Source organism: Carica papaya, chromosome 6 (assembly GCF_054855325.1).
Source record: "Carica papaya isolate Zhongbai chromosome 6, ASM5485532v1, whole genome shotgun sequence".
Classification (NCBI taxonomy): Eukaryota; Viridiplantae; Streptophyta; class Magnoliopsida; order Brassicales; family Caricaceae; genus Carica; species Carica papaya.
In genome coordinates, this window is record NC_142314.1 from 614,465 (window position 1) to 639,616 (window position 25,152).

The 25,152-nt window shown below is 33.3% G+C and overlaps 5 protein-coding genes across 6 annotated transcripts; 4 read left to right on the top strand and 1 right to left on the bottom strand.

The window, feature by feature from the left end:
- The first annotated feature begins 150 nt into the window (after positions 1 to 150).
- LOC110813790 (protein DMR6-LIKE OXYGENASE 2-like) lies at positions 151 to 5,286 on the top strand. Its single transcript, XM_022041050.2, has 3 exons — positions 151 to 763; positions 3,815 to 4,142; positions 4,837 to 5,286. Exons 1-3 carry the CDS (start codon positions 252 to 254, stop codon positions 5,089 to 5,091), a joined length of 1,095 nt encoding a protein of 364 aa, XP_021896742.2. The 5' UTR covers positions 151 to 251; the 3' UTR covers positions 5,092 to 5,286.
- A 1,236-nt stretch (positions 5,287 to 6,522) lies between these two features.
- LOC110813792 (fe(II)/2-oxoglutarate-dependent dioxygenase 4-like) lies at positions 6,523 to 8,459 on the top strand. Its single transcript, XM_022041051.2, has 3 exons — positions 6,523 to 7,099; positions 7,438 to 7,768; positions 7,983 to 8,459. Exons 1-3 carry the CDS (start codon positions 6,645 to 6,647, stop codon positions 8,235 to 8,237), a joined length of 1,041 nt encoding a protein of 346 aa, XP_021896743.1. The 5' UTR covers positions 6,523 to 6,644; the 3' UTR covers positions 8,238 to 8,459.
- Positions 8,460 to 11,632: 3,173 nt separating this feature from the next.
- On the bottom strand, positions 11,633 to 19,543 carry LOC110813697 (protein neprosin-like). Its single transcript, XM_022040940.2, has 11 exons — positions 19,377 to 19,543; positions 17,457 to 17,540; positions 17,161 to 17,361; positions 16,889 to 17,056; positions 16,758 to 16,811; positions 16,521 to 16,667; positions 16,068 to 16,441; positions 12,815 to 12,962; positions 12,671 to 12,724; positions 12,392 to 12,541; positions 11,633 to 12,292 (listed from the first exon to the last, which is right to left on the bottom strand). The coding sequence occupies exons 1-11, from the start codon at positions 19,509 to 19,511 to the stop codon at positions 11,903 to 11,905; spliced, it is 1,905 nt and encodes a 634-aa protein (XP_021896632.2). The 5' UTR covers positions 19,512 to 19,543; the 3' UTR covers positions 11,633 to 11,902.
- Positions 19,544 to 20,124: 581 nt separating this feature from the next.
- LOC110813696 (uncharacterized) lies at positions 20,125 to 21,460 on the top strand. Its single transcript, XM_022040939.2, has one exon. It carries the CDS (start codon positions 20,398 to 20,400, stop codon positions 21,223 to 21,225), a length of 828 nt encoding a protein of 275 aa, XP_021896631.2. The 5' UTR covers positions 20,125 to 20,397; the 3' UTR covers positions 21,226 to 21,460.
- Positions 21,461 to 22,918: 1,458 nt separating this feature from the next.
- Positions 22,919 to 25,118, top strand: LOC110813695 (WAT1-related protein At3g30340-like). Of its 2 annotated transcripts, XM_088206297.1 has the most exons (6): positions 22,924 to 23,206; positions 23,385 to 23,447; positions 23,564 to 23,680; positions 24,086 to 24,491; positions 24,564 to 24,715; positions 24,879 to 25,118. In XM_088206297.1, exons 1-6 carry the CDS (start codon positions 23,016 to 23,018, stop codon positions 25,039 to 25,041), a joined length of 1,092 nt encoding a protein of 363 aa, XP_088062423.1. In that variant the 5' UTR covers positions 22,924 to 23,015; the 3' UTR covers positions 25,042 to 25,118. The 2 variants fall into 2 exon arrangements, with proteins under 2 accessions (XP_088062422.1, XP_088062423.1); XM_088206296.1 differs by having other exon boundaries at positions 22,919 to 23,206; positions 24,086 to 24,715.
- The last annotated feature ends 34 nt before the right edge of the window (positions 25,119 to 25,152 follow it).

The window sequence follows — 25,152 nt, forward strand, 5'->3', positions numbered from 1 at the left end:
TCTAAAATTTAATGTTCTTGTTATCTTACATAAATCTGTAAATATATTCTAAAGTATTTATAAATTTGTTATAAATATAGTTTAGTTATTATAGATAATGAAAAAATTAATAATTTGAATTTAAAATAACCACCACAATAACTTCATGAAATTTTATAAGTTGGTGGAATCACAAATTCACACTTCATAAAATACACCTTCCTTAATCCGTCCAGATTCAATGTACACTCTCTGCAACTCTCCACCATTGTATGATCTCCAATCCCTTCTCTTACACCATACGAACTACCTACCCTCGTAGTGCAGTCGCCATGGTTCGAGAACTTGACGCAGCTTTCGTCCAGCCCATCGAACACAGACCCACTTCAAAACCCATCGAGGTCGATGCCGAACAGATCCCTCTCGTAGATCTCTCCGTCACTGACGCCAACCACCTCGTCGCAGAGATCAGAGACGCCTGCAGGAAATGGGGGTTTTTCCAAGTTATCAATCACGGGGTGCCGCTGGAGCTGTGCAAGAGAGTCGAAGAGGTTGCAAGAAGGTTCTTCCATCAGTCTCTGGAGGAGAAAAGGAAGGTGAAGAGAGATGAAGTCAATTCTATGGGGTACCATGATGGTGAGCACACGAAGAATGTGAGGGACTGGAAACAGGTGTTTGATTTCTTGGTGGAGGACCCCGCTGTAATTCCGGCTTCACATGAGGTTGATGGCGAGCAGTTGAGAGTGTTGACGAACCAGTGGCCGCAATGCCCTTCTGGGTTTAGGTTTGCTTTATCCAACTCTTTGAGTTTTTGAAAATTATTTATTTACACTGATCGTAATCATTGATTTGTGATTTTATTGTTATGGGAATCAAGTAGCAGAAAAATTTGTGATAAGTTGACTCCATTAGAACTCTTATTTAGCATTCGATAAAAATAACTACAGAAAATGATGTCAATTTAAAAAAGTAGAACCTGTTTGATAAAAAGTGATTTCTGAGATTCTAGTACAAATTTTTATTAAAAGTCAAAAGTTATTTTCTAAAAATTATAAATTTTTATGGTTAGAGACTATGTTTGTAATAAATGAATTCACCAAACAAACATCATTTGTTCCAGTATAGTCCAAGTGAAGAATTGTATTGCCAAGTTTAGTTTTCATTGTGCTTTACTTTGAAAAGACCGTGACATTTAGTGTAACGCCCCGATTTTAACTTCAGCGGCGTTACAATTACCCTGTTAGCATACGTGACATAACATGTATCATCCCATAAACAATTTCGGTCATACACATAGAAAATATTCAAATCCAATCATTCAAATTTCTAAAGTTACTCTATTGTATCTCCATCAATACAGTAGTTTACAATTTCACAATTTCTCGTTTCAAAATGAGTTACTTGCTACTAATTATGTAATTATTCTGTTTTACTATTCATACTCCCTTTTCCGTCTCCTCTACATGCTAGGTTCGAAAGTACGCAGTTCTGGTCCAATTTTCGGTACTACGTCATCTGGAAGTGATAGATAATGAGTATATACAAACTCATTAAAGTAAATTTAAATCATAAACATAGCATGAAAATCCAGTTAAATGCCTCCTCTCTTAGTTCCCCCCTTCCAATGGTCATGCCATCTTTTCCACCCGCACTCTTTTCTTCTTACTCACCTATCCCTACTGTAATTACTACATCTCCTCGAAGAAAAATTGTCAACCCTCACACTTCTTACCATGTGAAGTCACCACATTAGACCACCCCAACATTTCCCAACGTACTTGTCCCCTTGACCCTGATCCGGCCATTCACCCACACTGTTACTCCCAAATAAAAACCCCAGCCGTCATCAATATCGGCGACCCCCTTTTTGTCACCACTCAACCCCCAACTGGACATCCACTCACACTGTTACCTATTCCTTCCATCACCAATATCGACGACTCAATTCGTCATCAAATTTCATCAATCCTTGACCATAAATTGGCCACACACGCACACTGTTACCCTTTCGGTAAACCCTTAACTGTCACCAACATCGGCGACCCCACTCATATCTAGTACCAAACAACCATCAATAGCCAACATCGGCATATTCATCTACCCAAAAATACCACCAGTAGAGTTATACAATTTCTACAGTCACAGTCAAACATCATACATGCATGCATATTCAACAAACTCACAGAATAGCTCATACAGACATACATATTCAACAAGCACATAAACTAGCTCATACTAATATCCATACGCATGTGCGACCAACAGAATTTATACATATACTCATTACCCCTATCCTATAACACACACACACACACTTCCTCTCATGGTTATCTCTCACTCTTATCTCCCTCAAGTGTCCCTCGCGGACCTCTCCCTCTCTTCGGTATCTCTCTCTCTCATCTTCCGCAAGGATCACTCCCGGACCACTCCCTTTTCACTGATATCTCCCTCTCATCTCCCTCAAGTGTCCCTTTTGAACCACTCCCTCTCACTGGTATCTCTCTCTCTCATCTCCCCTAATGGTCCCTCTCAACTGCTCCCACATTCACAATCCCTTGCACTAATCCACTCCCAGCCTAACCTCAGAGGCCTCCAAATCTCCTCTCTCCTTGGCAACAAGTATTCACCTACTCACGTTTTCAAATTTCCTATCCTAATTTCTACGTTAATCGGACTTCCTCTCCCTCTGGTGACATTCTGATATATATATATACCGATATATAAAGCTATACAACTTCTTCCTTCGCACTCCCATTCGTATCTCCTACACGGTTCCATCATGCCTTCGCCTATCCGATTTTCCCCTCCCTGTTCACTCCACTACCGACTCTCTACGAGTCATTCCTCCTTCTACAGCTCCCTATCCTCTCTGTTGATCCATTCACTCTCGGCTAGAGTTCAATCCACCAGTATGCATCTCCAGGTAAGAGTTTAACTACAATTTATCATTTCAATGTTTGAAATTCAAATTTACAATATCTCCTATCTCTATCGTCCTTAACACTGTCACAGCTCACTCAGTCACCTTAATTGTCTTCTCCTTCTCCAGCTCTCTCTCAAGTCCTCGATAGATTGCCTCCTTTCCTCTCTTCTCGTCTCTTCCTTCTCCGGTTCTTTCTCAAGTCTTCTATCGACAGTCTCTTCTTTTCTCTTCCTTTTCTCCCTTTTTTTTTTTTCTTTTCTTCATCCTATTTATACCCAACCTGTTAATTATCCCAGCCGTCCATTCCCATCCTTTAATCTGAATTGTTCGTTCTCACCATTCTCCGTCTTCCATATATATATATATATATATATATATTATCATTTCATTTTTTTTTTTTTTTTTACACCCCAGTTATTACATTTAGGGAGATTCCTATGAACTTATTCGAAGTTGCTTCTAAGCTTTAATTTTCATGTTATATGGCTAGAGATTCATATACTTGCTTTCATCAAGAACATCTCTACATTCAACATCTTGCATGGAAAGTTTTGTTTCATATCATTCGCACCAAAAACCACGGAAGTTCTGTTTTTTGTCTTTAATTTTCATGTTATGTAGCTAGAGATTTATACACTTGCTTTCATCAAGAACGTATCTGTGCCCAACTTTTTGAATGGAAAATTTGATTTCTTATCATTTTAAAATCATTTAGACTACATCATCTGACACAAAAAATCATGGAAGTTCTGTTTCTTAGCTTTAATTTTCATTTTATGTAGCTAGAGATTTATATACTTGCTTTCACCGAGAACATATCTACGTTCAACTCCTTGTATGAGAAGTTTGATTTCTTATCATTTTGATTTCTGATATGTTGCTTACGTGACCTCTTTTAACTATGTTGACCAGAGAGGCATGCGAGGAGTATGGTAAAGAAGCAGAAAAATTAGCTTTCAAGTTACTAGAACTTGTATCTCTAAGCTTAGGGTTGCCTGCAACTTGCTTGAATGGCTATTTTAAAGGCCAATTAAGCTTTGTGCGGCTTAATTACTATCCTCCATGCCCTTATCCTGAGTTAGCACTTGGTGTTGGACGACACAAGGATTCCGATGCATTAACAGTCCTTGCTCAAGACGATGTTGGAGGACTACAAGTCAAGCGCAAATCTGACGGAGAGTGGATTTCTGTCAAACCAATCCCAGATGCCTTCATCATCAACATTGGTGATGTACTGCAGGTGCTAACTCGATTTTAAGACTCATTAGCTTGCTTGGTTTTGGCTATTGCTATCATTATTTCAGTACTACAATATTGCATTTAATTTAAGTTTCATTTGTTTTCATTAAATTTCTAAATTTTAATTATCTGATACATAGAATTTAGCCATATTTTATATATTTGGAGCATAATTGGGCCAAATTCACTTATATTTTCACTTATACAGTGAAGCTTTGTGCTTCCACTTGCCAAATATTGAATCATGAAAACATACATGTTTTGAACTGGATAAGAATTGGACTTTGAATTAAAATTTGAAGCAATCTCAACCTAAACTTACTAGGAAACCATTTTTATCATATCATGATAATAAGTAGCCTTGTCTCAATTTCTGAGTCAAATCTGGCTCAGACCTCCTGGTCTTGGAGTATATCAATGAGCCAACAAGAATGTTGGTCTTTTAAAACCGTGACAATTCCCTGACAAACCCTGATGATCATTCTTAGACTCGGCTGCGGAGTTGAGCTTGCCCGGAACCTTCAACTCTTTGATTTCATCCAGGTGGGCTAATACCAATGAGTCAAAAAGCTGTTGGTCATTCAAAGCCTTAACTACACATTTTAATTTTGATCACTGCCTAATCCAACCTAATTTTTTTTTCACATTGTGATGATAGTAGTTTATGTCTAAATCTTTAAGGGTTTGTGTTGCAGGTTTGGAGCAACGACGGGTATGAAAGCGCGGAGCACAGGGTAATGGTGAGTTCCGAGAAAGAGAGGATTTCGGTTCCATTCTTCCTCTTCCCGGCTCATCATGTCACGGTGAAGCCTCTCGAAGAGCTTCTACACGAGGACGAACCCACGAAGTACGACGGATACAAGATGGGAAAATTCTACGTCGCGAGAAATCGCAGTGATTACAAGAAGCTTACTGTCGATAATATCCAGATAGATCGTTTCAAGATGTAAATCGATCCAGACAGGCCAAGCTCTGGCTTCTGGTTTTTATTGCATTGTAAATATTGTGGTTGTAACAACAATACTATACTGAGGATTGGGGGGATTAGTGATGTAATGTTTGAGAGGAATTTGCAGAGTCATCTTGTTGTTATATTCAGAATATTTTCTTCCAATTCTACAAAAAAATACAAAACTTCAAACTCATAGCATTAAATATTTCCTTCAATTATTTCTTGAAGAATATCTAAAGGGATATGCTGCCACATGTTTCCACGTCTTTGAATAATGATCGTAACAAAAATTCCATTTGCTACATACATATATATATACACACACACACACACCATATAAAAACAAAATTAGTTTGTTGTATTTTCTTCATAGTCGTTAGGCCATTGTTGACTCGAGGCGCCACAAGAAGAAAGATTTACCACATACAAACACATTGACGTTGCTCCTATATATATATATATATAGATATATATAGATATATATAGACACACACACACACACATGTTCTTCATAGAGGGATTTGGAAGAAATGTACTTACTTATAGGAGTCCCACTGTCGTTAGTATTCTCTTGAGTTAATCTCTCATTGTTTGTGTACACTAAACTCAGTGTACATCTCTCTCTCTCTCTCTCTATATATATATATATATATATGAGGTGTCAGCAATATCCATACTCAATAATGCGTGAGTGTGTGTACATACATACATACATATATACATATATATATATATATGAGGTGTCAGCAATATCCATATGTAACTTCTTTTAAGATCTATCGGAAGGTAACTCAACCGAGCACTTGCGTATTTCATTGAATCACATGTTCTCAACCCATGAACATATAAACAAATTTAAATTTTTAAAAAATTTTACAGATGAATTTAATAGTTTAATATTACTGTATTTTATAAACTATCAAAATAATTTCGATATATACGTATATGTATATATACATATATATAGTCTGAGTTGTATATATCAAATGCGATTTTGCTGCCACCAGGAATTTTGTACAGAATTTTGGCTGTATTCCTACTGCTTAGATTCAATGTATTGCAATTATTAGCAGTCAAAAAACTTTATCAATAAAAAAATTAAATAATAAATTAAAATATCATATAAATAATTTTTATTTACTTTCTTCTAATATTACTTAATTTAATAATTAAATCTTAATTATTAATATTATCGTAATTAAGAAAAACTAAAGTGTATATGTATATATATATATATGTATAGAGTATATGCGAGTATAGTCGCGCCGCCAGCCCAATTAGTTAATTAAGAATGTAAAAGAGTTGGCGGACAGCACAGGATTGATCGTACCAAATGTGACGAGGAGATTAGAAGTATACCAAATCAAATTTACATACATACATACATATATATATATATATGTATATATATCAAATTTACGTAACTTGTTTATATTTGTGAATTTCTACAGCTCTCTCCACTATAAATACCCACCACCCAGTTCACTTGTTCTTCACCATTTCACAAATTCTAAACTACAAACCAAATCATCCCTTGTTCAACCTCCAGCCATGGAAACTACCATCAGCGACACTTTCATCCAATCCCTGGAGCACAGACCCAAACTCAAAGTCAAAGAAGTCAACGAAATCCCACTCATCGATCTCTCAACCTCAACACCCGCCGATCTCAAACGGGTCGCCTCAGAAATCGGGAATGCCTGCGAGAACTGGGGTTTTTTTCAGGTAAAAAACCACGGAGTTCCCTCGGTGCTCCGTGCGAGAATCGAGGAGACAGCGAAAGCGTTCTTCGATCTGTCTCTAGAGGAGAAGAGGAAGGTGAAAAGAGACGAAGTGAATCCGATGGGGTATTATGATAGTGAGTACACTAAGAATGTAAGAGACTGGAAAGAGTTGTTTGATTTCATGTTGCAAGATCCAACTCTCGTTCCGGCTTCGCTTGATCCTGATGTTAAGGAGTTGAGGGTTATAAGGAATCAATGGCCTGATTATCCTCATGATTTTAGGTAATATATCTCGTATATACTAAATATATATATATATATATATGCATGCTATACATAAAAATAAATGGGGACAGCTTCATATTTCTCCATTTACAAGTTACAAATTTCAATGGTAAAACACGTTAAGAGCTTGAGCATCCGGCAGCAAGAGAAGGTGGTATTTATTTATATACTCTACCCATATGCATATATATGCGTATGAATATATACATGTATAAAGAGATGGCACAACAAGCATGCATGAGCAGAAAACAGATGGGATTAACTGCTCAAGCTTTCTTGAAGTACAGTTATATAACTATACACATAACTCAGTAACATTAAGTTTGATTTTGCAGGGAGACATGCGAGGAGTACGCAAGAGAAGCAGAAAAGCTAGCATTCAGGATACTGGAATTAATATGTTTAAGCTTAGGATTAACTGATTTCAACCCCCTGAAAGACTATTTTAAAAGGCAAATAAGCATGTTAAGACTGAATCATTATCCTCCTTGCCCTAATCCTGAGTTAGCCCTTGGAGTTGGCCGGCACAAGGATCCTGAAGTCTTAACTGTTCTTGCTCAAGATGATGTTGGAGGATTGCAAGTGAAGCGGAAATCCCATGGTGACTGGATTCATGTCCGACCCATCCCAAATACTCTTATCATAAATGTTGGTGACATCGTGCAGGTACATATACACACACACACACACACATATATATATATGTTTTTGTGTAACTGAGGTACTAAATAGTTAAGCTTAAGAGGCTGTGCTCCATAAATTCCTCATTTGAATACATCATCTACGATATATATATATATATATTAAACATAAGTATCACATATTCAAATTTGTTCAAACTCAGTGTAACTTCTCTGATTATCAAGAATTATGTATGTAGGTATGGAGCAACGATAGGTATCAAAGTGCAGAGCACAGAGTGGTGGTTAACTCCAAACGAGAGAGATTCTCCATGGCGTTCTTTTTATCCCCCGGTCATAACGTTATGGTAAAACCTCTTGAGCATCTTGTGGACGAACAAAATCCTGCCAAATTCAAAGAGTACAATTGGGGGAACTTCTTCGTCGCTAGAAACCGAAGCGATTACAAGAAACTCGATATCGACAACATCCAAATCGACAATTTTCGGGTGTGATCTGGACAATAATTTTCATAGATAATCGATATAGCTTATAATAAACGATCTTGTGAGAATAAATTAAATTATCTCCCGTAGTTATAAGCTTAAGATCACCGAGACACGAAAAAGAGTGTTAAACATTCTTAATGTCTTATTGGCTATTGTGACATGTTAATTGGAATCTCCCACCTCTTTTGTAATATAAATTAATAAATTCTCAACTATCACTTAGTCCGACATAGTTGCTACTGTTTGTTATCTCTACGAGTTTATAAGTTCGAGTCAGATTTACGTTTATATATATTCTCCTTAGGAGACTTATTATCTTGTTGTTTATTAAGATTTTGATCGTGCGTTACCGATATGAATCGCCACAACTAAACTCAACTTACTCATTGTGACCCGAACAACACACTGACGAGTTAAACTCTCAATTTTATTTAATTAAACATTATAAATCGATCACCGCCAGATCATTAAACACGAAAATAAGGCATCACCGTTATTAGTATCTACCACAATTTAAAATTCCTTTTACACATATATTTATATATATGCACTAAGTAAGAATTTTTATAAAAATATAAATAATAAATTAATTTACTATTAATTGAAAATTTTAAGCCCGGCCCAGTAATGTCAAATGCTTGGACCAATTTTCTTTCTGTATAATTTATTATAATTTTCTATTTTTTAACTCTCTAATTTTCATTTATTATATTATTTTAACGTGTAATTAATTTTAATAATAATTAACTATTTATTTCACTCGTAAGTAATTAAAAAATTACCATTAACCAATATACAATTCTAACTTAACCAGCAAAATGTGACGGCCAAGAGTTCTACCGAGAAACTACAGTCGTTAGCCATCGAGAAATTTACTATATTAGTCAGTAGTTGACGACTTTAGTTTCTCAATGAGACTATGAACCGTGACAAAAAAATATGTGAAGAATACGTTAAAGAAACAGAAATGTTAGCTTACGAGTTAGACGAAACTTATAACTTTGAGCTTTTGTGGCTTCTTCGATTATTATTACCCGCCTTGCCCTCTTCTTCACCGTAGTAAATTCGTTGTTGGTTCAAATCGGATTATGTTTTTCGTTTCGAGATATATTATCGATGGTGTATGTGAATCGTTTAATAATTTATTCAAATATATATTATGGTCCTTTATTTTTGGTAATAGTAAATTATATATTATTGTTGATTCGAGTTTGATTTTTTTGTTTTTTTAATTTAATAATTCAATGATTGAATTAATATAAGCTAATGTTTTGATTAGGGACGACGACTTAATTAATTAATTAATTTAATCAAACATTAAATTATCAAGAGGATAAAAAAGAATCTAATAATTAATTGAAAACCATCGTGTGTTTATTTTCTTAATTTTCCAATTTTTAATTAATAAACAAACACTAGACAGATAATAAGAACTAGAACGTGCAAGCTATGTATGAGATATATATATATATACATGTATACTCTCACGATGCAAACAATGTATATATGTATACATATATATATATATATATATGTGTGTACATCCCATTTCAAGAAACAAAAAATAAAACGAAAATCCGAAATCAAATTTCATTAGGTTGATCACTAAATTAAATTGATAAATTCATGATTAACCACCATGAACTATATATATATATATATATATATATATATAATTTTCAAAATCATATATATAATTAGCTTCTATCAAATGGTACTATAATCATATATATAATAGTTTTAATTTTATAGATCTATAATTTTGAATTAAGAAAATTAATTAATTAATTAATTAGTTAATAATTCATTTAATTTGAGAAATTCTAATTAATATTAACTTTTTTCTCTGTTCATGGATGACTCAGACCAATAATTGAACTTATGCCTTGGTTGGCTTGTACTACAGTTCTGTCTGCTAGCTACTTCATTGTTCTTCTTCTGTATCTCCTCGCTTCCCGTGAATCATCCTTCCAAATCTCACTTTTCTAGTTTGAATTTAGAAAAACCAGAAACTGGGTTCTCAAAAATCGAATAAACCCAGAAAGAAAGCATGAAAATTTAATTAATTAAGCTTACAACTCAATGTGAATTGTGAAATGAAAGGTTTTATCCAGACATCGGGTTAATGGAAGAACCCTAATTTGAAATAGAGGTTCTGATCGGATGTAATGGGTAATTCACGAAAAGATCAAACTCGATTCATATTATTCATCCATATATATATATATATATGTGTGTGTGTGTGTATATGTAGCTCATCCAAAAACTATCATACATTCACGGTAAGTAACAAAATTCCCATCTACCAAAACTGGAAAAAGCAAAAGAAACAAGAAACAGAGAGACCCGAATGGAAATGAATTTCACCAAAAAAAAAAAAAAAAGGAAAGGACAAAAGTTGGGAAAGTAATGTGATTTTTTACCAACCTCAAACTCCATGAATATACAAAGAGCAAGCTGACGGCGAGACACGTACTTACACACACACACACACACACGTGTATGTATATATGCAAGGGTAATTTCATGGAAGAAAGCCAACAAAGGGGGCGGGAGTATTAGAGTAAGGCTGGGTGGTTAGCTGTGGCAGATTGTTCTGCTGAATCACAATTCCCACAGCTTCAGCCACAACGATGACGAAATCTATTGCCAGTCTCACCATCTCTATGCATATCTCCAATCTCTGAAGCACCATTTTTGCAGACGCTACTAAATCAAGCTCTTGAAATATTGACTGGTTACGGCTTCTGGGTATGCTCTATTTCTTCTTCTTCTTCTTCTTCCTTCTTTTCTCCGCGTAACTTGTTTCAAAAGCCGGCTACATGCAAATTTTATATAAATATATACATACACAGCTCTTATATATATATATATATATGTATGTATGTATATTACTAGTGGCTACAGAAGAAGATAAACATACCCAGTAGTCAAATAGCCAAAACGATTAGACTGGAGCTGCTTGAAGCAAGCTTAAATATGGCCTTTGGTGGCTTCAAAGGGCATGTTTGGGAGTCTTGTTTCTCCCTTCAAAAATACATAAAAATTTATTATTTTATAAATTTATTAATTACTTATAATAATTAATTAAGTAGAATCAAAAAATAAACTGTGATTAATTAAATTTTTATAATTATTAAAAGAGACTTATAGGGTCGCCACCAAATCCAATAAGCATAAGCCAATTGTAATCGTGCTTAACAACTCTCTAATTTAATATAAAAGCTGATTTATAAATCTTGAGAAGATGTAGAGATTGATGTTTATCCAAATTCATCAGCACTGATGATGACTTCTCTTTTGATTTATTTTAAAGCAAATAAATAAAAGCAGTAAATTAAGCACTTTTTTTTTTAAAAAAAAAGCACTTTTCCTGTTACCGTTGAAATAAACAACTTAAATTACTTCTTCAAATCATCGTGTAGATGAAACTGACACCTCCAATAATGGAACTGGGTCCGCCCTACCCGACAGAACGCACAACACACGGGTATGGAACCATGTTTGTCCTATGTCAAATGATCCACATACATACATACATACATACATACATACATACATACATACACACACACACACACATACATACATACATTCATACATTCTCTACCTAGTACTACTTCTCATGAGACAACTAAATTCTGGTTTTACTTAGTAAATCATTAGTCATGTTAAGATTGACCACAAAATCCACCGGGTCCTCCGTAAGTAAAACAATAACCAAAACCCTCGGGTCCCTCGAACCCGTCGTTACTGAATCCGTAACACATAGGTCTCTCCAAATACTCGGTTACATCGTATTTACGATCAGGAATTCGAGCATAAAAATCACCATCGACGTAAGCAACATCGTCGAAAAATGCGGAATGTGTATAATCTCCGTCAGGTATATGGCCGCTGCCCATCGGTGGACTCCTTCCGTCATCTCCTGGCACGGCAACGCCTCCCCACCCTACTCGATTCGGTCTATCATTTAAGTTTGCGAACAATTCTTTTGGCCAATATCCTACGAATATGTAGGGATCTGAAATCGTAAGCCACCAATTTCCTGTACGTTGATCCTACGATGAGAAATTTAACATTTTTTAACCAAGTTAACAAAATAATTTATGCATCGGATTTGGACTATGATTATTTTTTTAATTAAAAAAAAATTTTACCTCGAAAATAGTATATTTCTCCGTATAAATTTTACCGCCATACGTAGAAATCGTACTGAATGGAGATCCCGGAGAAATGGATCGATGAACTTGTACATAACCCTTGCAAGCAAAATTAAAACACCCTTCTTGTTTTTCATCCCCATCACCCTATCATCGTCATTAGTTAATTAAGTAAAATTAAAATTACCATTGAGGAAAAATATGTTTATAGAACGAAAAAATATTTAATTTTGTGAAATCTTTTTGTAGATTTCATGTATCGTACATAATACTTACTGCCCAATATGCAAAAACTCGAGTTCTACCATCACCAAATATGTCGAGCGATGTCTAAAAAAAAAAAAAATTATCCGATAAATAATTATCACTATAAAATAATGAAGTATGTTCTGGTAAAAAGGATGTCAGATAATAATTTACCATATGTCCGGTAGCAACCATGTTTTTTGGTCGATCTTGAGTATTTTCAATCCAAATAGTCAATGCACTAATTTGATGTTGCTCGACGGGAACATCATATACTGTGATATATGTGAGTAAGTTCATCTTTTGATTTGATACAAGCCGACTGAAAAAAAATAAAAAAAAAGACAAAAAACTAAATAGAATAAGTAGTTCTTCGGATCGATTGTAGTTTCCGCTGTAAATTTTAAAACTAGTGTTAAAATAATTGTTCACATCGTAACTTTTATGTTTAAACTTATCAAAAACATTTTCGGACTTGGATTTTGTTAAAAGTACTTTGAATTTTATCATTTTCGTTTAATCAAAACCAAAATTTCAATTTAATCAAATAAAACCGACAAGTTTAGGATTAATTGAAAGTATAATCAAGAACCAAAATATGAATGTACTTACATGACTGTTGCCAGGAAGAACACTTTCGACACGAGGATCATTGAACAATTTATTTGCAATAAATTGTCCCCTTTGTAATTGATCATTTGTAGTTCTATATATAGGAACTCTTCCAATAGGGCATATTTCTTTTTTCGTGTGTCTCGTTTCTAATGCTTCGCTTCTAAGAAATGATCTTCCCGTCCCATTCGGAAACGATGTCGGTCTCATCTATTTAAAGAAATTTCATTAAAGTAAAAAAAAAAAAATTATTTACGCACGTAATTTCATATATTTTTCGTGAAAAATAAGATCGGAGTACCTGAATTTTATGATTCTTGAGTAAAGGATGCTCCAAAGAAGGTTGCTTATTAATATCTACGCAATCAATAATATCTCCGTCAACCTTTTGTCAAAATTTTAAAGTCAGATATCCGAACTACAAATCATAATGAAATTATAAATTATCAAATTATACGCGAGATTGAATCGTGGGTTTTTGCAAATATACCCTGATAGTCTTTACGATGGTACTTTTGTTCCAACTTTGGATCGTTGATGCCTCTAAATTCGTTTCTTGAATCGGAAGATCTTCGATTTTTGCTTCTTCTCCGGCGAGGTTTCTCGTAGAAAATTGGAATGTAATTACCAGCAGCAACAGTAGTTTCATCAATGGTGAAGCCATAATATATAATTAATTATATATCATAATTTTGCTACAGAAAAACTGACCCAAGTGCCTAATGGACAGTGAATTATATACCAAATCTTTGTTGTATATATAATATGTGCAATAGATTCTAAGATTTTGAGGATTCTCAAATCTGATTTCATGTATGTAATTGTATCTTTGCTGATTCTTTTATAATAATATGTATTATCATATATTAAATTTTCGTTCTTTGTAACTTATTTATTTTTAACGGTCCATGTAATAAGTCAAATTCATAACTCTTATTTGAAAAAAACGTTACAGAATTAATTATTTTTATTATATTTTTTTAATGAAAAAAATGTTATAGAATTAAATATTTCCGTTACATTTTTTTAATAGAAAAAACCGTTACATAATTAAGTATTTCCGTTACACTTTTAATGAGAAAAACGTTACAAAATTAAATTGTTCATTAAAAAAATAAGTCAACTATTCAAACTAATCAATGCAATGACGAGAGATATTTATCGATATTTATTTATTTAAATATAATAAACGTTTAGATGACTACATTTGATATCAGAGCAATATATAATCTCTTTTTTTTTGTTTGTGTTTGAACGTTTTTAACAATTTTTCTAAAATGTCGTTTGAAACGAAGTTATTGTTGTTCCTTGAGGCTAAAAACGACATGTCATTTTTTATAAGACTCGATTCAATCGATCATTTGAGTTTGCGAACAATTTTTTTGGCCAAATATGTGTGGATCTTTAATTGTAAGCCACCAATTTCCTGTATGTTAATCCTATAACGAAAAATTAACGTTTTTTAAATAAGTTAATAAAAAAAGAATTATGCATCGGATTTAGACTACGATTATTTTTTAAATTAGAAATGTTTAATTAAATAATTTTACCTCGAAGATAATATATTTCTCCGTATAAAATTTTCCACCATACGTAAAAGTTTTAGTAAATGGAGAATCCGGAGAAATCGATCGATGAACTTGTACATAACCCTTGCAAGCAAAATTAAAACATCCTTTCTTGTTTTTTATGAATTTTTTTGTAAATTTCACATGTGCTACACAATACTTACTGCCCAATATGCAAAAATTCGAGTTCTACCGTTACCAAATACATCGAGTGATGTCTAAAAAGAAAAAAAAAATATTTGCTGAATTATTATAATTATAAATTCAGAAAATAATTTACCGTATGTCCCGTAGCAACCATATTTTTTGGGTGATATTGAATATTTTCGATCCAAATAGCCGATGCACTAATTTGATGGTGCTCAACAGAAACATTGTATACCGCGTGATATTTTCCGTAACTCCAAGATATACGCGATTAAACTCATCTTTTGATTTGATAAAAAAAAAAAAAAGAAACACGAATAACCAAATAGAATAAATAGTTTTTTAGAAAGGTTATAATTTATGCTGTAAATTTTAAAAGAACTATTAAAGTTTAATGTTCGGTAAAAATAATTATAAAAAATATTGTTATTTTTAAGTACATACGTCGTAACTTTTTTGTTTATATTTATCGAAAACGTATTTTGGCTTGCCTTTTGTCAAAAAGTATTTTGAATTTTACCCGTTTCGTCACTAAATTAATTTTTAAAACATAAAAATCAAAACCGAAAGTCGAACTAAACAGAGACTAGCTAATTGCCAAGAACACTTTTGGTATGAGTAAATTCATCATTGAACAATTTACTTGCAATAAATTGTCCCCTTTGTAGTTATAATATTTCTTTTCTCTTACGTCTCGTTTCTAAGAAACGATCTTCCCGTCCCATTCGGAAATGATCTCGGTTTCATCTACTTCAAGCAATTTCATTAAAGTAAAAAAAAAAAATTATTTAGTAACGTATTGTTGGAGCCTGTTCGCTCATTTTTAGGTGAAACGAACTGGAAACTTTTCCCGGTTCGTTAAATACTGTAGTGAATAAGTTGGGTTAAGTCTCGTTATTCGTTTTTGAACGAATATAACTAGAAATTTACATATTACTCAAGCAAAATGAATTATGCCGTGACAATTAAATTCCTCTAATCATGATAATCGGATAATAAATTATTTTTTAAAAAATAAAAAAATAAAAATCAAAGCTTTATTACTAATTAAAAATCATAAGCTTGCAACCTCCAAGCTCTGCTGCATATTTCATCATCCCCGTCCACAGAATCCACCAGGTCCTCCGTACAGAATTACGTAACCCCAATTACTATTATACCCCCAGTTGTCAAAGCCATAACATCCAGACTCATCAACAAATTTCGTAACGCCATTTCTAAGAGGACTTTGAGCTATAAAATTCGCATCCACGTACTGAACCCCTCTGACATAGCCCGAGCGTTTGAAGTCTCCGTCCGGTTTGTGCCCGCTGCCCATAGGCGGCATTGTTCCGTCCCCCGCGGCTACGGCCACGCCTCCCCACCCGAGTCGGTTCGATCTAGCGTTAAGATGCGTAAACAGTTCTTTAGGGAAATACCCGATTGTCACCGAAGGTTCGCCGATTGTAATCCACCAATTTCCCGTTTTTTGATCCTACGAGATATAATTTTGCCAGTAAACAGAAAAGTCGAAATTTAAATCTCGAATCGATAAATATTAGATTAAATTTTACCTCGAAAATTACGTATCTTTGATCGGTGGTTTGTCCACCGTAGGTCGATACTGGTACGAAAGCAGATCCAGGAGCGATTTTACGATGAACTTGCACGTAACCAGGACATCGAAAATCATAGCATCCTCCATTTCCACGCCCGTTACCCTGGTAATTAAGAGGAAATAAAATTAAATTTTTATTTAATAAAATTTAAAATTAATTATATAAAGTATAAAAAAAAAAAAAGTTACTTACACTCCAATATACGAACATTCGAGGCCTATTATCGCCCTTTAAATAAGGCGATACCTGAAAAATAAATACGATTAGATTTATTTTTTTTAAAAAATAACATGATGTATTCATAATTCGATTAATCGATCTACCATATGTCCAGTAACGATGATGTTTTTAGGATTGTCTTCGAAATTTTCGATCCAAACACCCGATATGCTAATTTGTTTTTTTTGCACATCTAAATTGTACAACGCAGGGTTTCCCATTACTCCGCGGTAAATGTAGTTGTACTCGTCCTTCGTCCTGAGAGCAGCTAACTAGAAAAAAAAGCACGAAATTTAATCGTAGCAAACACTTAAATATATATAAAATTTTGAAATTCAAATTTAAATTATCAACGACGAGAGATTAAATAATTTACGCGGGTTTTTCCGGGAAGAACGTCTTTGGAATTGTTTAAGTCGGCGAAGAACATGTCTGGAAGAAACGTTGGATGGTCGTTCGGCGTTCTGTAAATTGGAACTGTTCCGAGAGGGCATTCTGCTTCCTGCATCTTGACTTGATTACTTTTAGAAAATGACGAGGAGGGTTTTTGATCCACCGGAAACGACGTCGGTTCCGTCTACACGAAGCAAACGAAATTTCTCACATAAGAACATATATAATACCTCAAAGAAGTATTATAGAATTGCAAGATTTATATAAATATATTCATACCTGAATTTCATGATTTTGGAGTAAAGGGTGTTGCAAAGAAGGTTGTTTATTGATGTCTACGCAATCGACAATTTCTCCGTTCACCTTTTAGTTATAAAATAGAACGCGTATTAAAATAAATTGCCAACTTCATAAATCGTAAATTTGAATTTGAGCAATTTTGTTCTATATACGAAATGGGTTTTTACGAGTAATCCGATTTCAAAAATAAAAATTTTAAAACTTCGAAATGAATTTCACAATGTACAAAAATATTCAAAATTGAAATTAAATTAAATTAAAACTATATTCTATATACAAAATGGATTTTCAAGAGTAATCCGATTTCGAAAATAAAAATTTTAAAATTTTCAAAATGAATTTCACAATATATAAAAATGCCCAAAATTAAAATTAAATTAAATTAAATTAAAAACATATTCTATATACAAAATGGATTTTCAAGAGTAATACGGTTTCAAAAACAAAAATTTTAAAATTTCGAAATGAATTTCACAATATACAAAAATACCCAAAATTAAAATTAAATTAAAAACATATTCTATATACAAAATGGATTTTCAAGAGTAATACGATTTCAAAAACAAAAATTTTAAAATTTTCGAAATGGATTTCACAATATACAAAAATACCCAAAATTGAAATTAAATTAAAAACATATTCTATATACAAAATGGATTTTTAAGAGTAATACGATTTCGAAAACAAAAATTTTAAAATTTTCGAAATGAATTTCACAATATACAAAAATACCCAAAATTAAAATTAAATTAAAAACATATTCTATATACAAAATAAATTTTCTAAGAGTAATACGATGTCGAAAACAAAAATTTTAAAATTTTCGAAATGAATTTCACAATATACAAAAATACCCAAAATTAAAATTAAATTAAAATCATATTCTATATACAAAATGGATTTTCAAGAGTAATACGATTTCAAAAACAAAAATTTTAAATTTTCGAAATGAATTTCACAATATACAAAAATACCCAAAATTAAAATTAAATTAAAAACATATTCTATATACAAAATGGATTTTCAAGAGTAATACGATTTCAAAACAAAAATTTTAAAATTTTCGAAATGAGTTTCACAATATACAAAAATACCCAAGATCGAAATTAAATTAAAAACATATTCTATATACAAAATGGATTTTCAAGAGTAATACGGTTTTGAAAACAAAAATTTTAAAATTTTCGAAATGAATTTCACAATATACAAAAATATTCAAGATTAAAATTAAATTAAATTAAATTAAAATCATATTCTATATACAAAATAAATTTTCTAAGAGTAATACGATTTCGAAAACAAAAATTTTAAAATTTTCGAAATGAATTTCACAATATACAAAAATACCCAAAATTAAAATTAAATTAAATTAAAAACATATTCTATATACAAAATGGATTTTCAAGAGTAATACGATTTCGAAAACAAAAATTTTAAAATTTTCGAAATAAATTTCACAATATACAAAAATACCCAAAATTAAAATTAAATTAAAAACATATTCTATATACAAAATGGATTTTCAAGAGTAATACGATTTCAAAAACAAAAATTTTAAATTTTCGAAATGAATTTCACAATATACAAAAATATCCAAAATTGAAATTAAAAACATATTCTATATACAAAATGGATTTTCAAGAGTAATACGATTTCGAAAACAAAAATTTTAAAATTTTCGAAATGAATTTCACAATATACAAAAATACTCAAGATTAAAATTAAATTAAATTAAAACCATATTCTATATACAAAATGAATTTTTTAAGAGCAATCCGATTTCGAAAACAATAATTTTAAAATTTTTGAAATGAGTTTCACAATATACAAAAATACCCGAGATTAAAATTAAATTAAGAACATATTTTAAATTAAATTAAATTAAATTAAATTAAGTACCTCGATAGTCTCGACAACAGCATAAATGTTCATCTGATTTTGGTACTCTTCAAAGCTACCTCCACGAGCATAATAAAATTGTAATATCATGAACTGCAGCAAAATCAGTTTTATGGCTGCTGCCATCGAACCCATTGGGAAATTAGCTCCGAATTTCACTGTAGAAATATTTGTAGGCTCTGTGAATTTTTAAACATGTGTTTGGGTCATTTTTATAAGGTTAAAATTAAATACAATTAATTATTGATTTGTTCCTAATCAACGTCCCAGATTCCTTCGCTGAATTATTAATTATAATTACTTAAATTAAACTGATACGGATTTGGTAACGGCTCCCAAATTTGAATTTATGAAATTAACGGTAACATTTTCTTTTGCTTAATATAATAATAATAAAAAGGATCTGATGCATTTTAAATTTTAATTTAATTTTCGATTTTTTAACCATATTTAGAAAATATATATTTGTTAAATTATCCTTTTCCATTATTATTTATATTTAATTAATGGATCAAAATGGTAGCCCAGATAACAAGTAAATTAATGTTCTTGAATCTCTGTGGATGTGATTGAATCCTAATAATTTAAAATTAAGCTGCATAATTAAGAACATTTTGATTTTTTATTAATAATATATATATATAGTAGATGAATTTGTAAACCTGTGATTATATATATATATATATATAATTTGTCACTTTGATGGTGAGTTGCCACCATTATAATATTTCAATTTGCTTATAAAACCATTATAAGATGACTAAGTTTTCATGGACGTTTTAATCGATGAACAAGAAGGCCTGCAAATTGGAGAAGACGACGTAGCAAAATAATCAGTAATTATGAAATTAATTAACCATGTAATCTTCTGGGTTGTCTGGTAATGCAAAACGAAAGATACCCATTTAAGAATTTTCTGGTTAAACCGCCATTGTTATACTGATCAAACAAACTAATCACGCCCATCTGCTCCACGCCCTACCAGTCTTGACCGAGAAGCTATTAGTGCCGGACGGACGGTATGGCAGCGCCGACGACGGATGTTGCCGGAAAGAAGAAGAAGAAGAAGGCATCGTCAAGAGGGCACAACAGGTTCGTAGGTGTCAGACAGAGACCGTCAGGAAGATGGGTTGCAGAGATCAAAGACTCGTTGCAGAAGGTTAGACTCTGGCTCGGCACTTTCGACACGGCGGAGGAAGCCGCTAGGGCTTACGATAACGCGGCTAGAGCCTTGCGCGGTGTCAATGCGCGGACCAATTTCGAGTCGCCGCCGCAGTCAGCGCCGACTGCAAAGCAGAATGGTAGTACTCTCGCCGGGCGTCTCGCGGTGGAAAAAATGGAGCCTTTCTCGTTTGAGGCGGTTTGCGGCGGCTCAGCCAGTGATGGGTTTCTTGGTGCGCTCAAAGCCAAGCTTCTTGACGGAAAGGGTTCGCGAGTTCGAGCCCTGTTGGCTGCAAGTTTTCAATTCCCACCTCTTTTTAGCCCTCCGCCTAACCCAACTGATCCCGTGGTGGACCGAACCGGGTTCGGCCAGTGGCACGATCCGCCACCCCAGGCTGCTCCCGCAAAAACCAGTGTCATATGGTCCAACGAACAGTTAGTTGACTGGGGGACAAATGGCGCCAGTACCCAGATGAACTATCACGGTTCTGATCAGAATAATTGCTCGTTTGCGTCGACATGGCCGGCGTCGGTATCTGAAATTCGAGGTGTTTGGCCATTAGATCAGCCCCAGTTTGTGGGCTGTGATGAAGAAGATGGTGTTTGGGGTACTGGTGGTGATGGTTCTGCTAATATTAATTCTTCTAATTGGGATCCATTGCTTTACATGTCTTCTGTCTTTGGTTGATATAATATATAATATATATATATATATGTATGCATATTTACAAATTCTTCATTAACAAACCATCCTGCAGTCACCTACTAATCATACCCAGAATTTTCTGAAAGTTTCAGTCAATTTTAACAAGAGAAATTCAAGTTTATGATCTCTTGAGTTAAAAGCTAAAAAGGAGAACAGTTTATTAATTAATTAAGCATGTGGGAATACTATTACCAGTAATTTTGGAATCAGAGTATATATATATATATGTGTGTATGTATATGTGCAAGTTAGATTGCAGTCCCTCGAAATATCTATCAGGTGATATATGGAGGCCCCCCCCCCCCTCCATGAAGAATGCCTGAAAGAATGGTCTACAAGTGAGGATCTATTTGCCTGTACTTTTATAGCTAGCTATATAATACCCATATCAGTTCCAATTATATATATTCCCTTCTGTATGAGAGATCATATACATATATATATATATATATATACATGCATATATTATACAAAAGGAGATAGTATACTGCATATGCATTAAAAGAAGTCCTCTCCATAAGGAACGGTTGGAGAAATTGCAATGTGGCTATTCTGATTCCTCTATGTATGCTACTAAATTTGTAAAAAGCTATATGATATTATAATTAATTACCACTCCTTTATCAGTTGACAACAATATACATATATATATATATATACATACATATACACACATATATATCTATCTTAGTTAGTGGAAGAGCATCATGAAATTGAATTTGATTCAAATTCCAATTCTAATACAAAGTCATTATACATAAGAAATTAGAAATTAAATTATAATAAGTATTGAATTTCAAAAAATTAATTTAATAATTATCTTAGAATATTTGAGTATGGAAATAGAGACAAGAATATTTTGAGCTTCGAATGCAAGATTTAACGTACGTAATACATACGTGTGTGCGTGCGTGTGCGTGTGTGCGTGTGCGTATATATTTCTGCAAATAAGAATACTAGTAGAAAAGATTGAAAATGAGCAATTTGGAAGTGCATAATATTATTATTCTTGTAAGTAGATTACTGAAAGATTTGACATAATGTTCTTTCTTAGCTTTTTCCACCTTATACAATTGAGGATGCTGCTGCTGCTGTTCCTCCTCCTTCAGTTTTGAAGATTAAGTATTAGATGCCATGTTCATGTGACAAAAGACTATACACTCAAAAGATGCCTAGAAGAACTTGAAAAGCTCGAATAATTTTCATATAATAACACCCAACTAAAACCTAGAAGAATTTCCGAAACCAAAAAACTAAAAACTCGTGACGAAATAGCAACATCACCAAGATTATGACAGTAACCTACAAAAAATGATTCTCAGATGATCGTGTACCGACACGAAAAGTTGTTAGACACTCCGTAGGCGTAAACAACTTGAAGACTTAATAATCGTGACTAGTTAATTCGCTGTAACTTGTTTAAAGTAAACTAAACAAAGAGTGCCTAATAACTTTTTATGTCTGTGTAAAGTTTGTCTGACTAATCTAATCTATGCTCTTAAGAACAAAATGACTAATCAGAAAAAGAAAGTGAAAAGGAAAGAACAAGATTATATAATAAACTAAGTTTGTTAAAGTGGGTTTCTTTTTAAAGCAGCATTAATTTGATTTGGAGAATTTAATCTTTACTTGATTATTGCTTAATCAAGATTCCAAAAGGCCATTTATTTAGATAGCTGCTGCAAATGGCTGCCTTCAGTGTGTGCTGATTGTTCTTCCCAGAGAAACAAAGGAAGAAGAGGCTCTTGTTGTAAATTTTGAGTGTTGATACAATGGTTGATGGGAAAACTTGTAGTGAATGGAAGCCATTCATAATAATGGTAGCCATAGAATTTGCTTTTGCTATTGTGAATATTCTTCTTAAAACGGTTCTTGATCTTGGTATCAAACCCTTAGTTTTCATCACGTATCGACTCTCTATTTCCGCCATTTTCTTGGCTCCAATCGGCTACTTTTGGGAAAGGTAGACACCCTGACCACTCCCCATTGAATTTCTCTTTTGAGCTATAGAGCTTGAATTTGATCTTTTTTTTTTTTCAATTACTATCACAACACTGAACATCATACATTGAATTTCGAGTTATTGAGTAATTGTTTCAAGCCAAATACACTCACTGTTAGCTGCATCTGGTATTTTGCAGGAATAACAGGCCAAAGCTCACACCCATAGTACTATTTTATATCTTCTGCAGTGCAATTGTGGGGTAAATAGTTAATGATTTTAAGATGGATTATTTTGTACAAGTACAATATTTCAACAATTGTTTCTTTTAATGTATCAATTGGTCGTAGAGAATACTCAAGTTTCGATTTTCTGCAGAACTTCGTTAACGCAATACTTCTTCCTCTTGGGAATTCAAAATACATCTGCTACATTCGCGAGTGCTTTCATCAACATGGTTCCGGTGATCACCTTCATAATGGCGATACCATTTGGGTATGTCTTCTTTTTATCTAGGTCGAAACCATTTTTCGTAAAATTTGAACTCGGGTACTATTATAGAAAGCTAAAATTATGATCACTGAACTATATGTCCGGGTCTTACCATTTGGGTATGTTTTCTTTTTATCTGGGTAGAAATCACTTTTCGTAAAATTTGAACCCAAGTACTTTTACAGAACGCTAAAAAGAATGATCACTGGACTATATGCCCGGGTCGAGCATATTATTACACATTGGAAAATGTTAAAGCACATAACTTTAGCTACCTATGATTAGAAAAGAAACAAATACATTGTAATTTTCAAAATTCTTCTGTAAAGAATCCAGTTTCATCCATTTTTCGGGTCTCGGTCTTTTACTATTGAAGCGAAAATAAAATTGATGAAAAATCTGGTGCAGGTTGGAGACATTGAACATAAAATCAAATAGTGGAAGAGCCAAAATAATGGGTACCCTAGTATGTTTTGGAGGAACTTTGTTATTAACACTTTACAAAGGAATGGCTTTGTTGAATTCTCCACATTCTTACTCATCCCACATCGAACAAGATGCAATGAGCTCAAGGAAGAAGACAGAGAAATGGACAATTGGGTGTGCAGCTATGACTCTGGGAACTCTGTTATGGTCCTCGTGGTTTTTAATCCAAACCAAAATTAGCAAAAAATACCCTTGCCAATGCACCAGCACTGCTCTCATGGCCTTCTTTGGTGCCACCCAATCAGCCATCTTAAACTTGTTCATGGACAGGAAGCTCTCAGTCTGGATTCTTAATGGGAAATTAGAAATTTTTGCTTTGCTATTTTCTGTAAGTACATATACATATGTTTGTGTGTGTGTGTGGAAGCAGAAAGTGGGATGTGATGATGTGTTTATGCAGGGCATGGTTGGTTCAGGGTTGTGCTACTTGGGACTGTCATGGTGTGTGAAGAAAAGAGGTCCTCTGTTCACAGCTGCATTCAGTCCTTTGGTTCAGATAATGGCAGCCATTATTGACATTCCTTTCCTCCACGAGGAACTCCACCTTGGCAGGTGAATTTTTTTAAACGAACATTCATATATTTGACATATACACAAATCGTAATATAACACCCTAACGAAAACACTCAACTTCGATTCAAACTCATAAACTCTTATAATATTAAAAGAAGGTTAAATTTTCATATTTGATCGATATTGTACTTTTCTCGAGCAGCATGTTGGGATCCGTTATCGTCATGATTGGTCTGTACATTCTTCTGTGGGGAAAGAATCAAGAAGTGAAGAATCTGGGAATGTCAAAAATAGCTCAAGAAAATGAAGACACAAAACAGCAAGAGCCTCAGCTTCAGGCCATTACAGTCCCTAGAAATATATAATTTTTCTCATCTTTGTCACCATTCAAGGAGCTAAAGCTGCTCACCCAATGAAAATCACTAGTTTATAAATTCAAGTTTGTGTGTGTTTGGAAGCAAAGTTTTCATTCATGG

Bases quoted from the DNA above. Each gene is read 5' to 3' on its own strand.
- LOC110813790 (XM_022041050.2), top strand. From the start codon at position 252: ATGATCTCCAATCCCTTCTCTTACACCATACGAACTACCTACCCTCGT. The intron at 764-3,814 runs GTTTGCTTTATC...TATGTTGACCAG, and splicing joins CAATGCCCTTCTGGGTTTAG to AGAGGCATGCGAGGAGTATG. The intron at 4,143-4,836 runs GTGCTAACTCGA...TTTGTGTTGCAG, and splicing joins ACATTGGTGATGTACTGCAG to GTTTGGAGCAACGACGGGTA.
- LOC110813792 (XM_022041051.2), top strand. From the start codon at position 6,645: ATGGAAACTACCATCAGCGACACTTTCATCCAATCCCTGGAGCACAGA. The intron at 7,100-7,437 runs GTAATATATCTC...TTGATTTTGCAG, and splicing joins GATTATCCTCATGATTTTAG to GGAGACATGCGAGGAGTACG. The intron at 7,769-7,982 runs GTACATATACAC...TTATGTATGTAG, and splicing joins ATGTTGGTGACATCGTGCAG to GTATGGAGCAACGATAGGTA.
- LOC110813697 (XM_022040940.2), bottom strand. From the start codon at position 19,511: ATGGGTTCGATGGCAGCAGCCATAAAACTGATTTTGCTGCAGTTCATG. The intron at 17,541-19,376 runs GTACTTAATTTA...TATAACTAAAAG, and splicing joins CTGTTGTCGAGACTATCGAG to GTGAACGGAGAAATTGTCGA. The intron at 12,293-12,391 runs GTAAAATTTTTT...TTCTCATCGTAG, and splicing joins AGAAATATACTATTTTCGAG to GATCAACGTACAGGAAATTG.
- LOC110813696 (XM_022040939.2), top strand. From the start codon at position 20,398: ATGGCAGCGCCGACGACGGATGTTGCCGGAAAGAAGAAGAAGAAGAAG.
- LOC110813695 (XM_088206296.1), top strand. From the start codon at position 23,016: ATGGTTGATGGGAAAACTTGTAGTGAATGGAAGCCATTCATAATAATG. The intron at 23,207-23,384 runs GTAGACACCCTG...GGTATTTTGCAG, and splicing joins ATCGGCTACTTTTGGGAAAG to GAATAACAGGCCAAAGCTCA. The intron at 23,448-23,563 runs GTAAATAGTTAA...GATTTTCTGCAG, and splicing joins TTCTGCAGTGCAATTGTGGG to AACTTCGTTAACGCAATACT.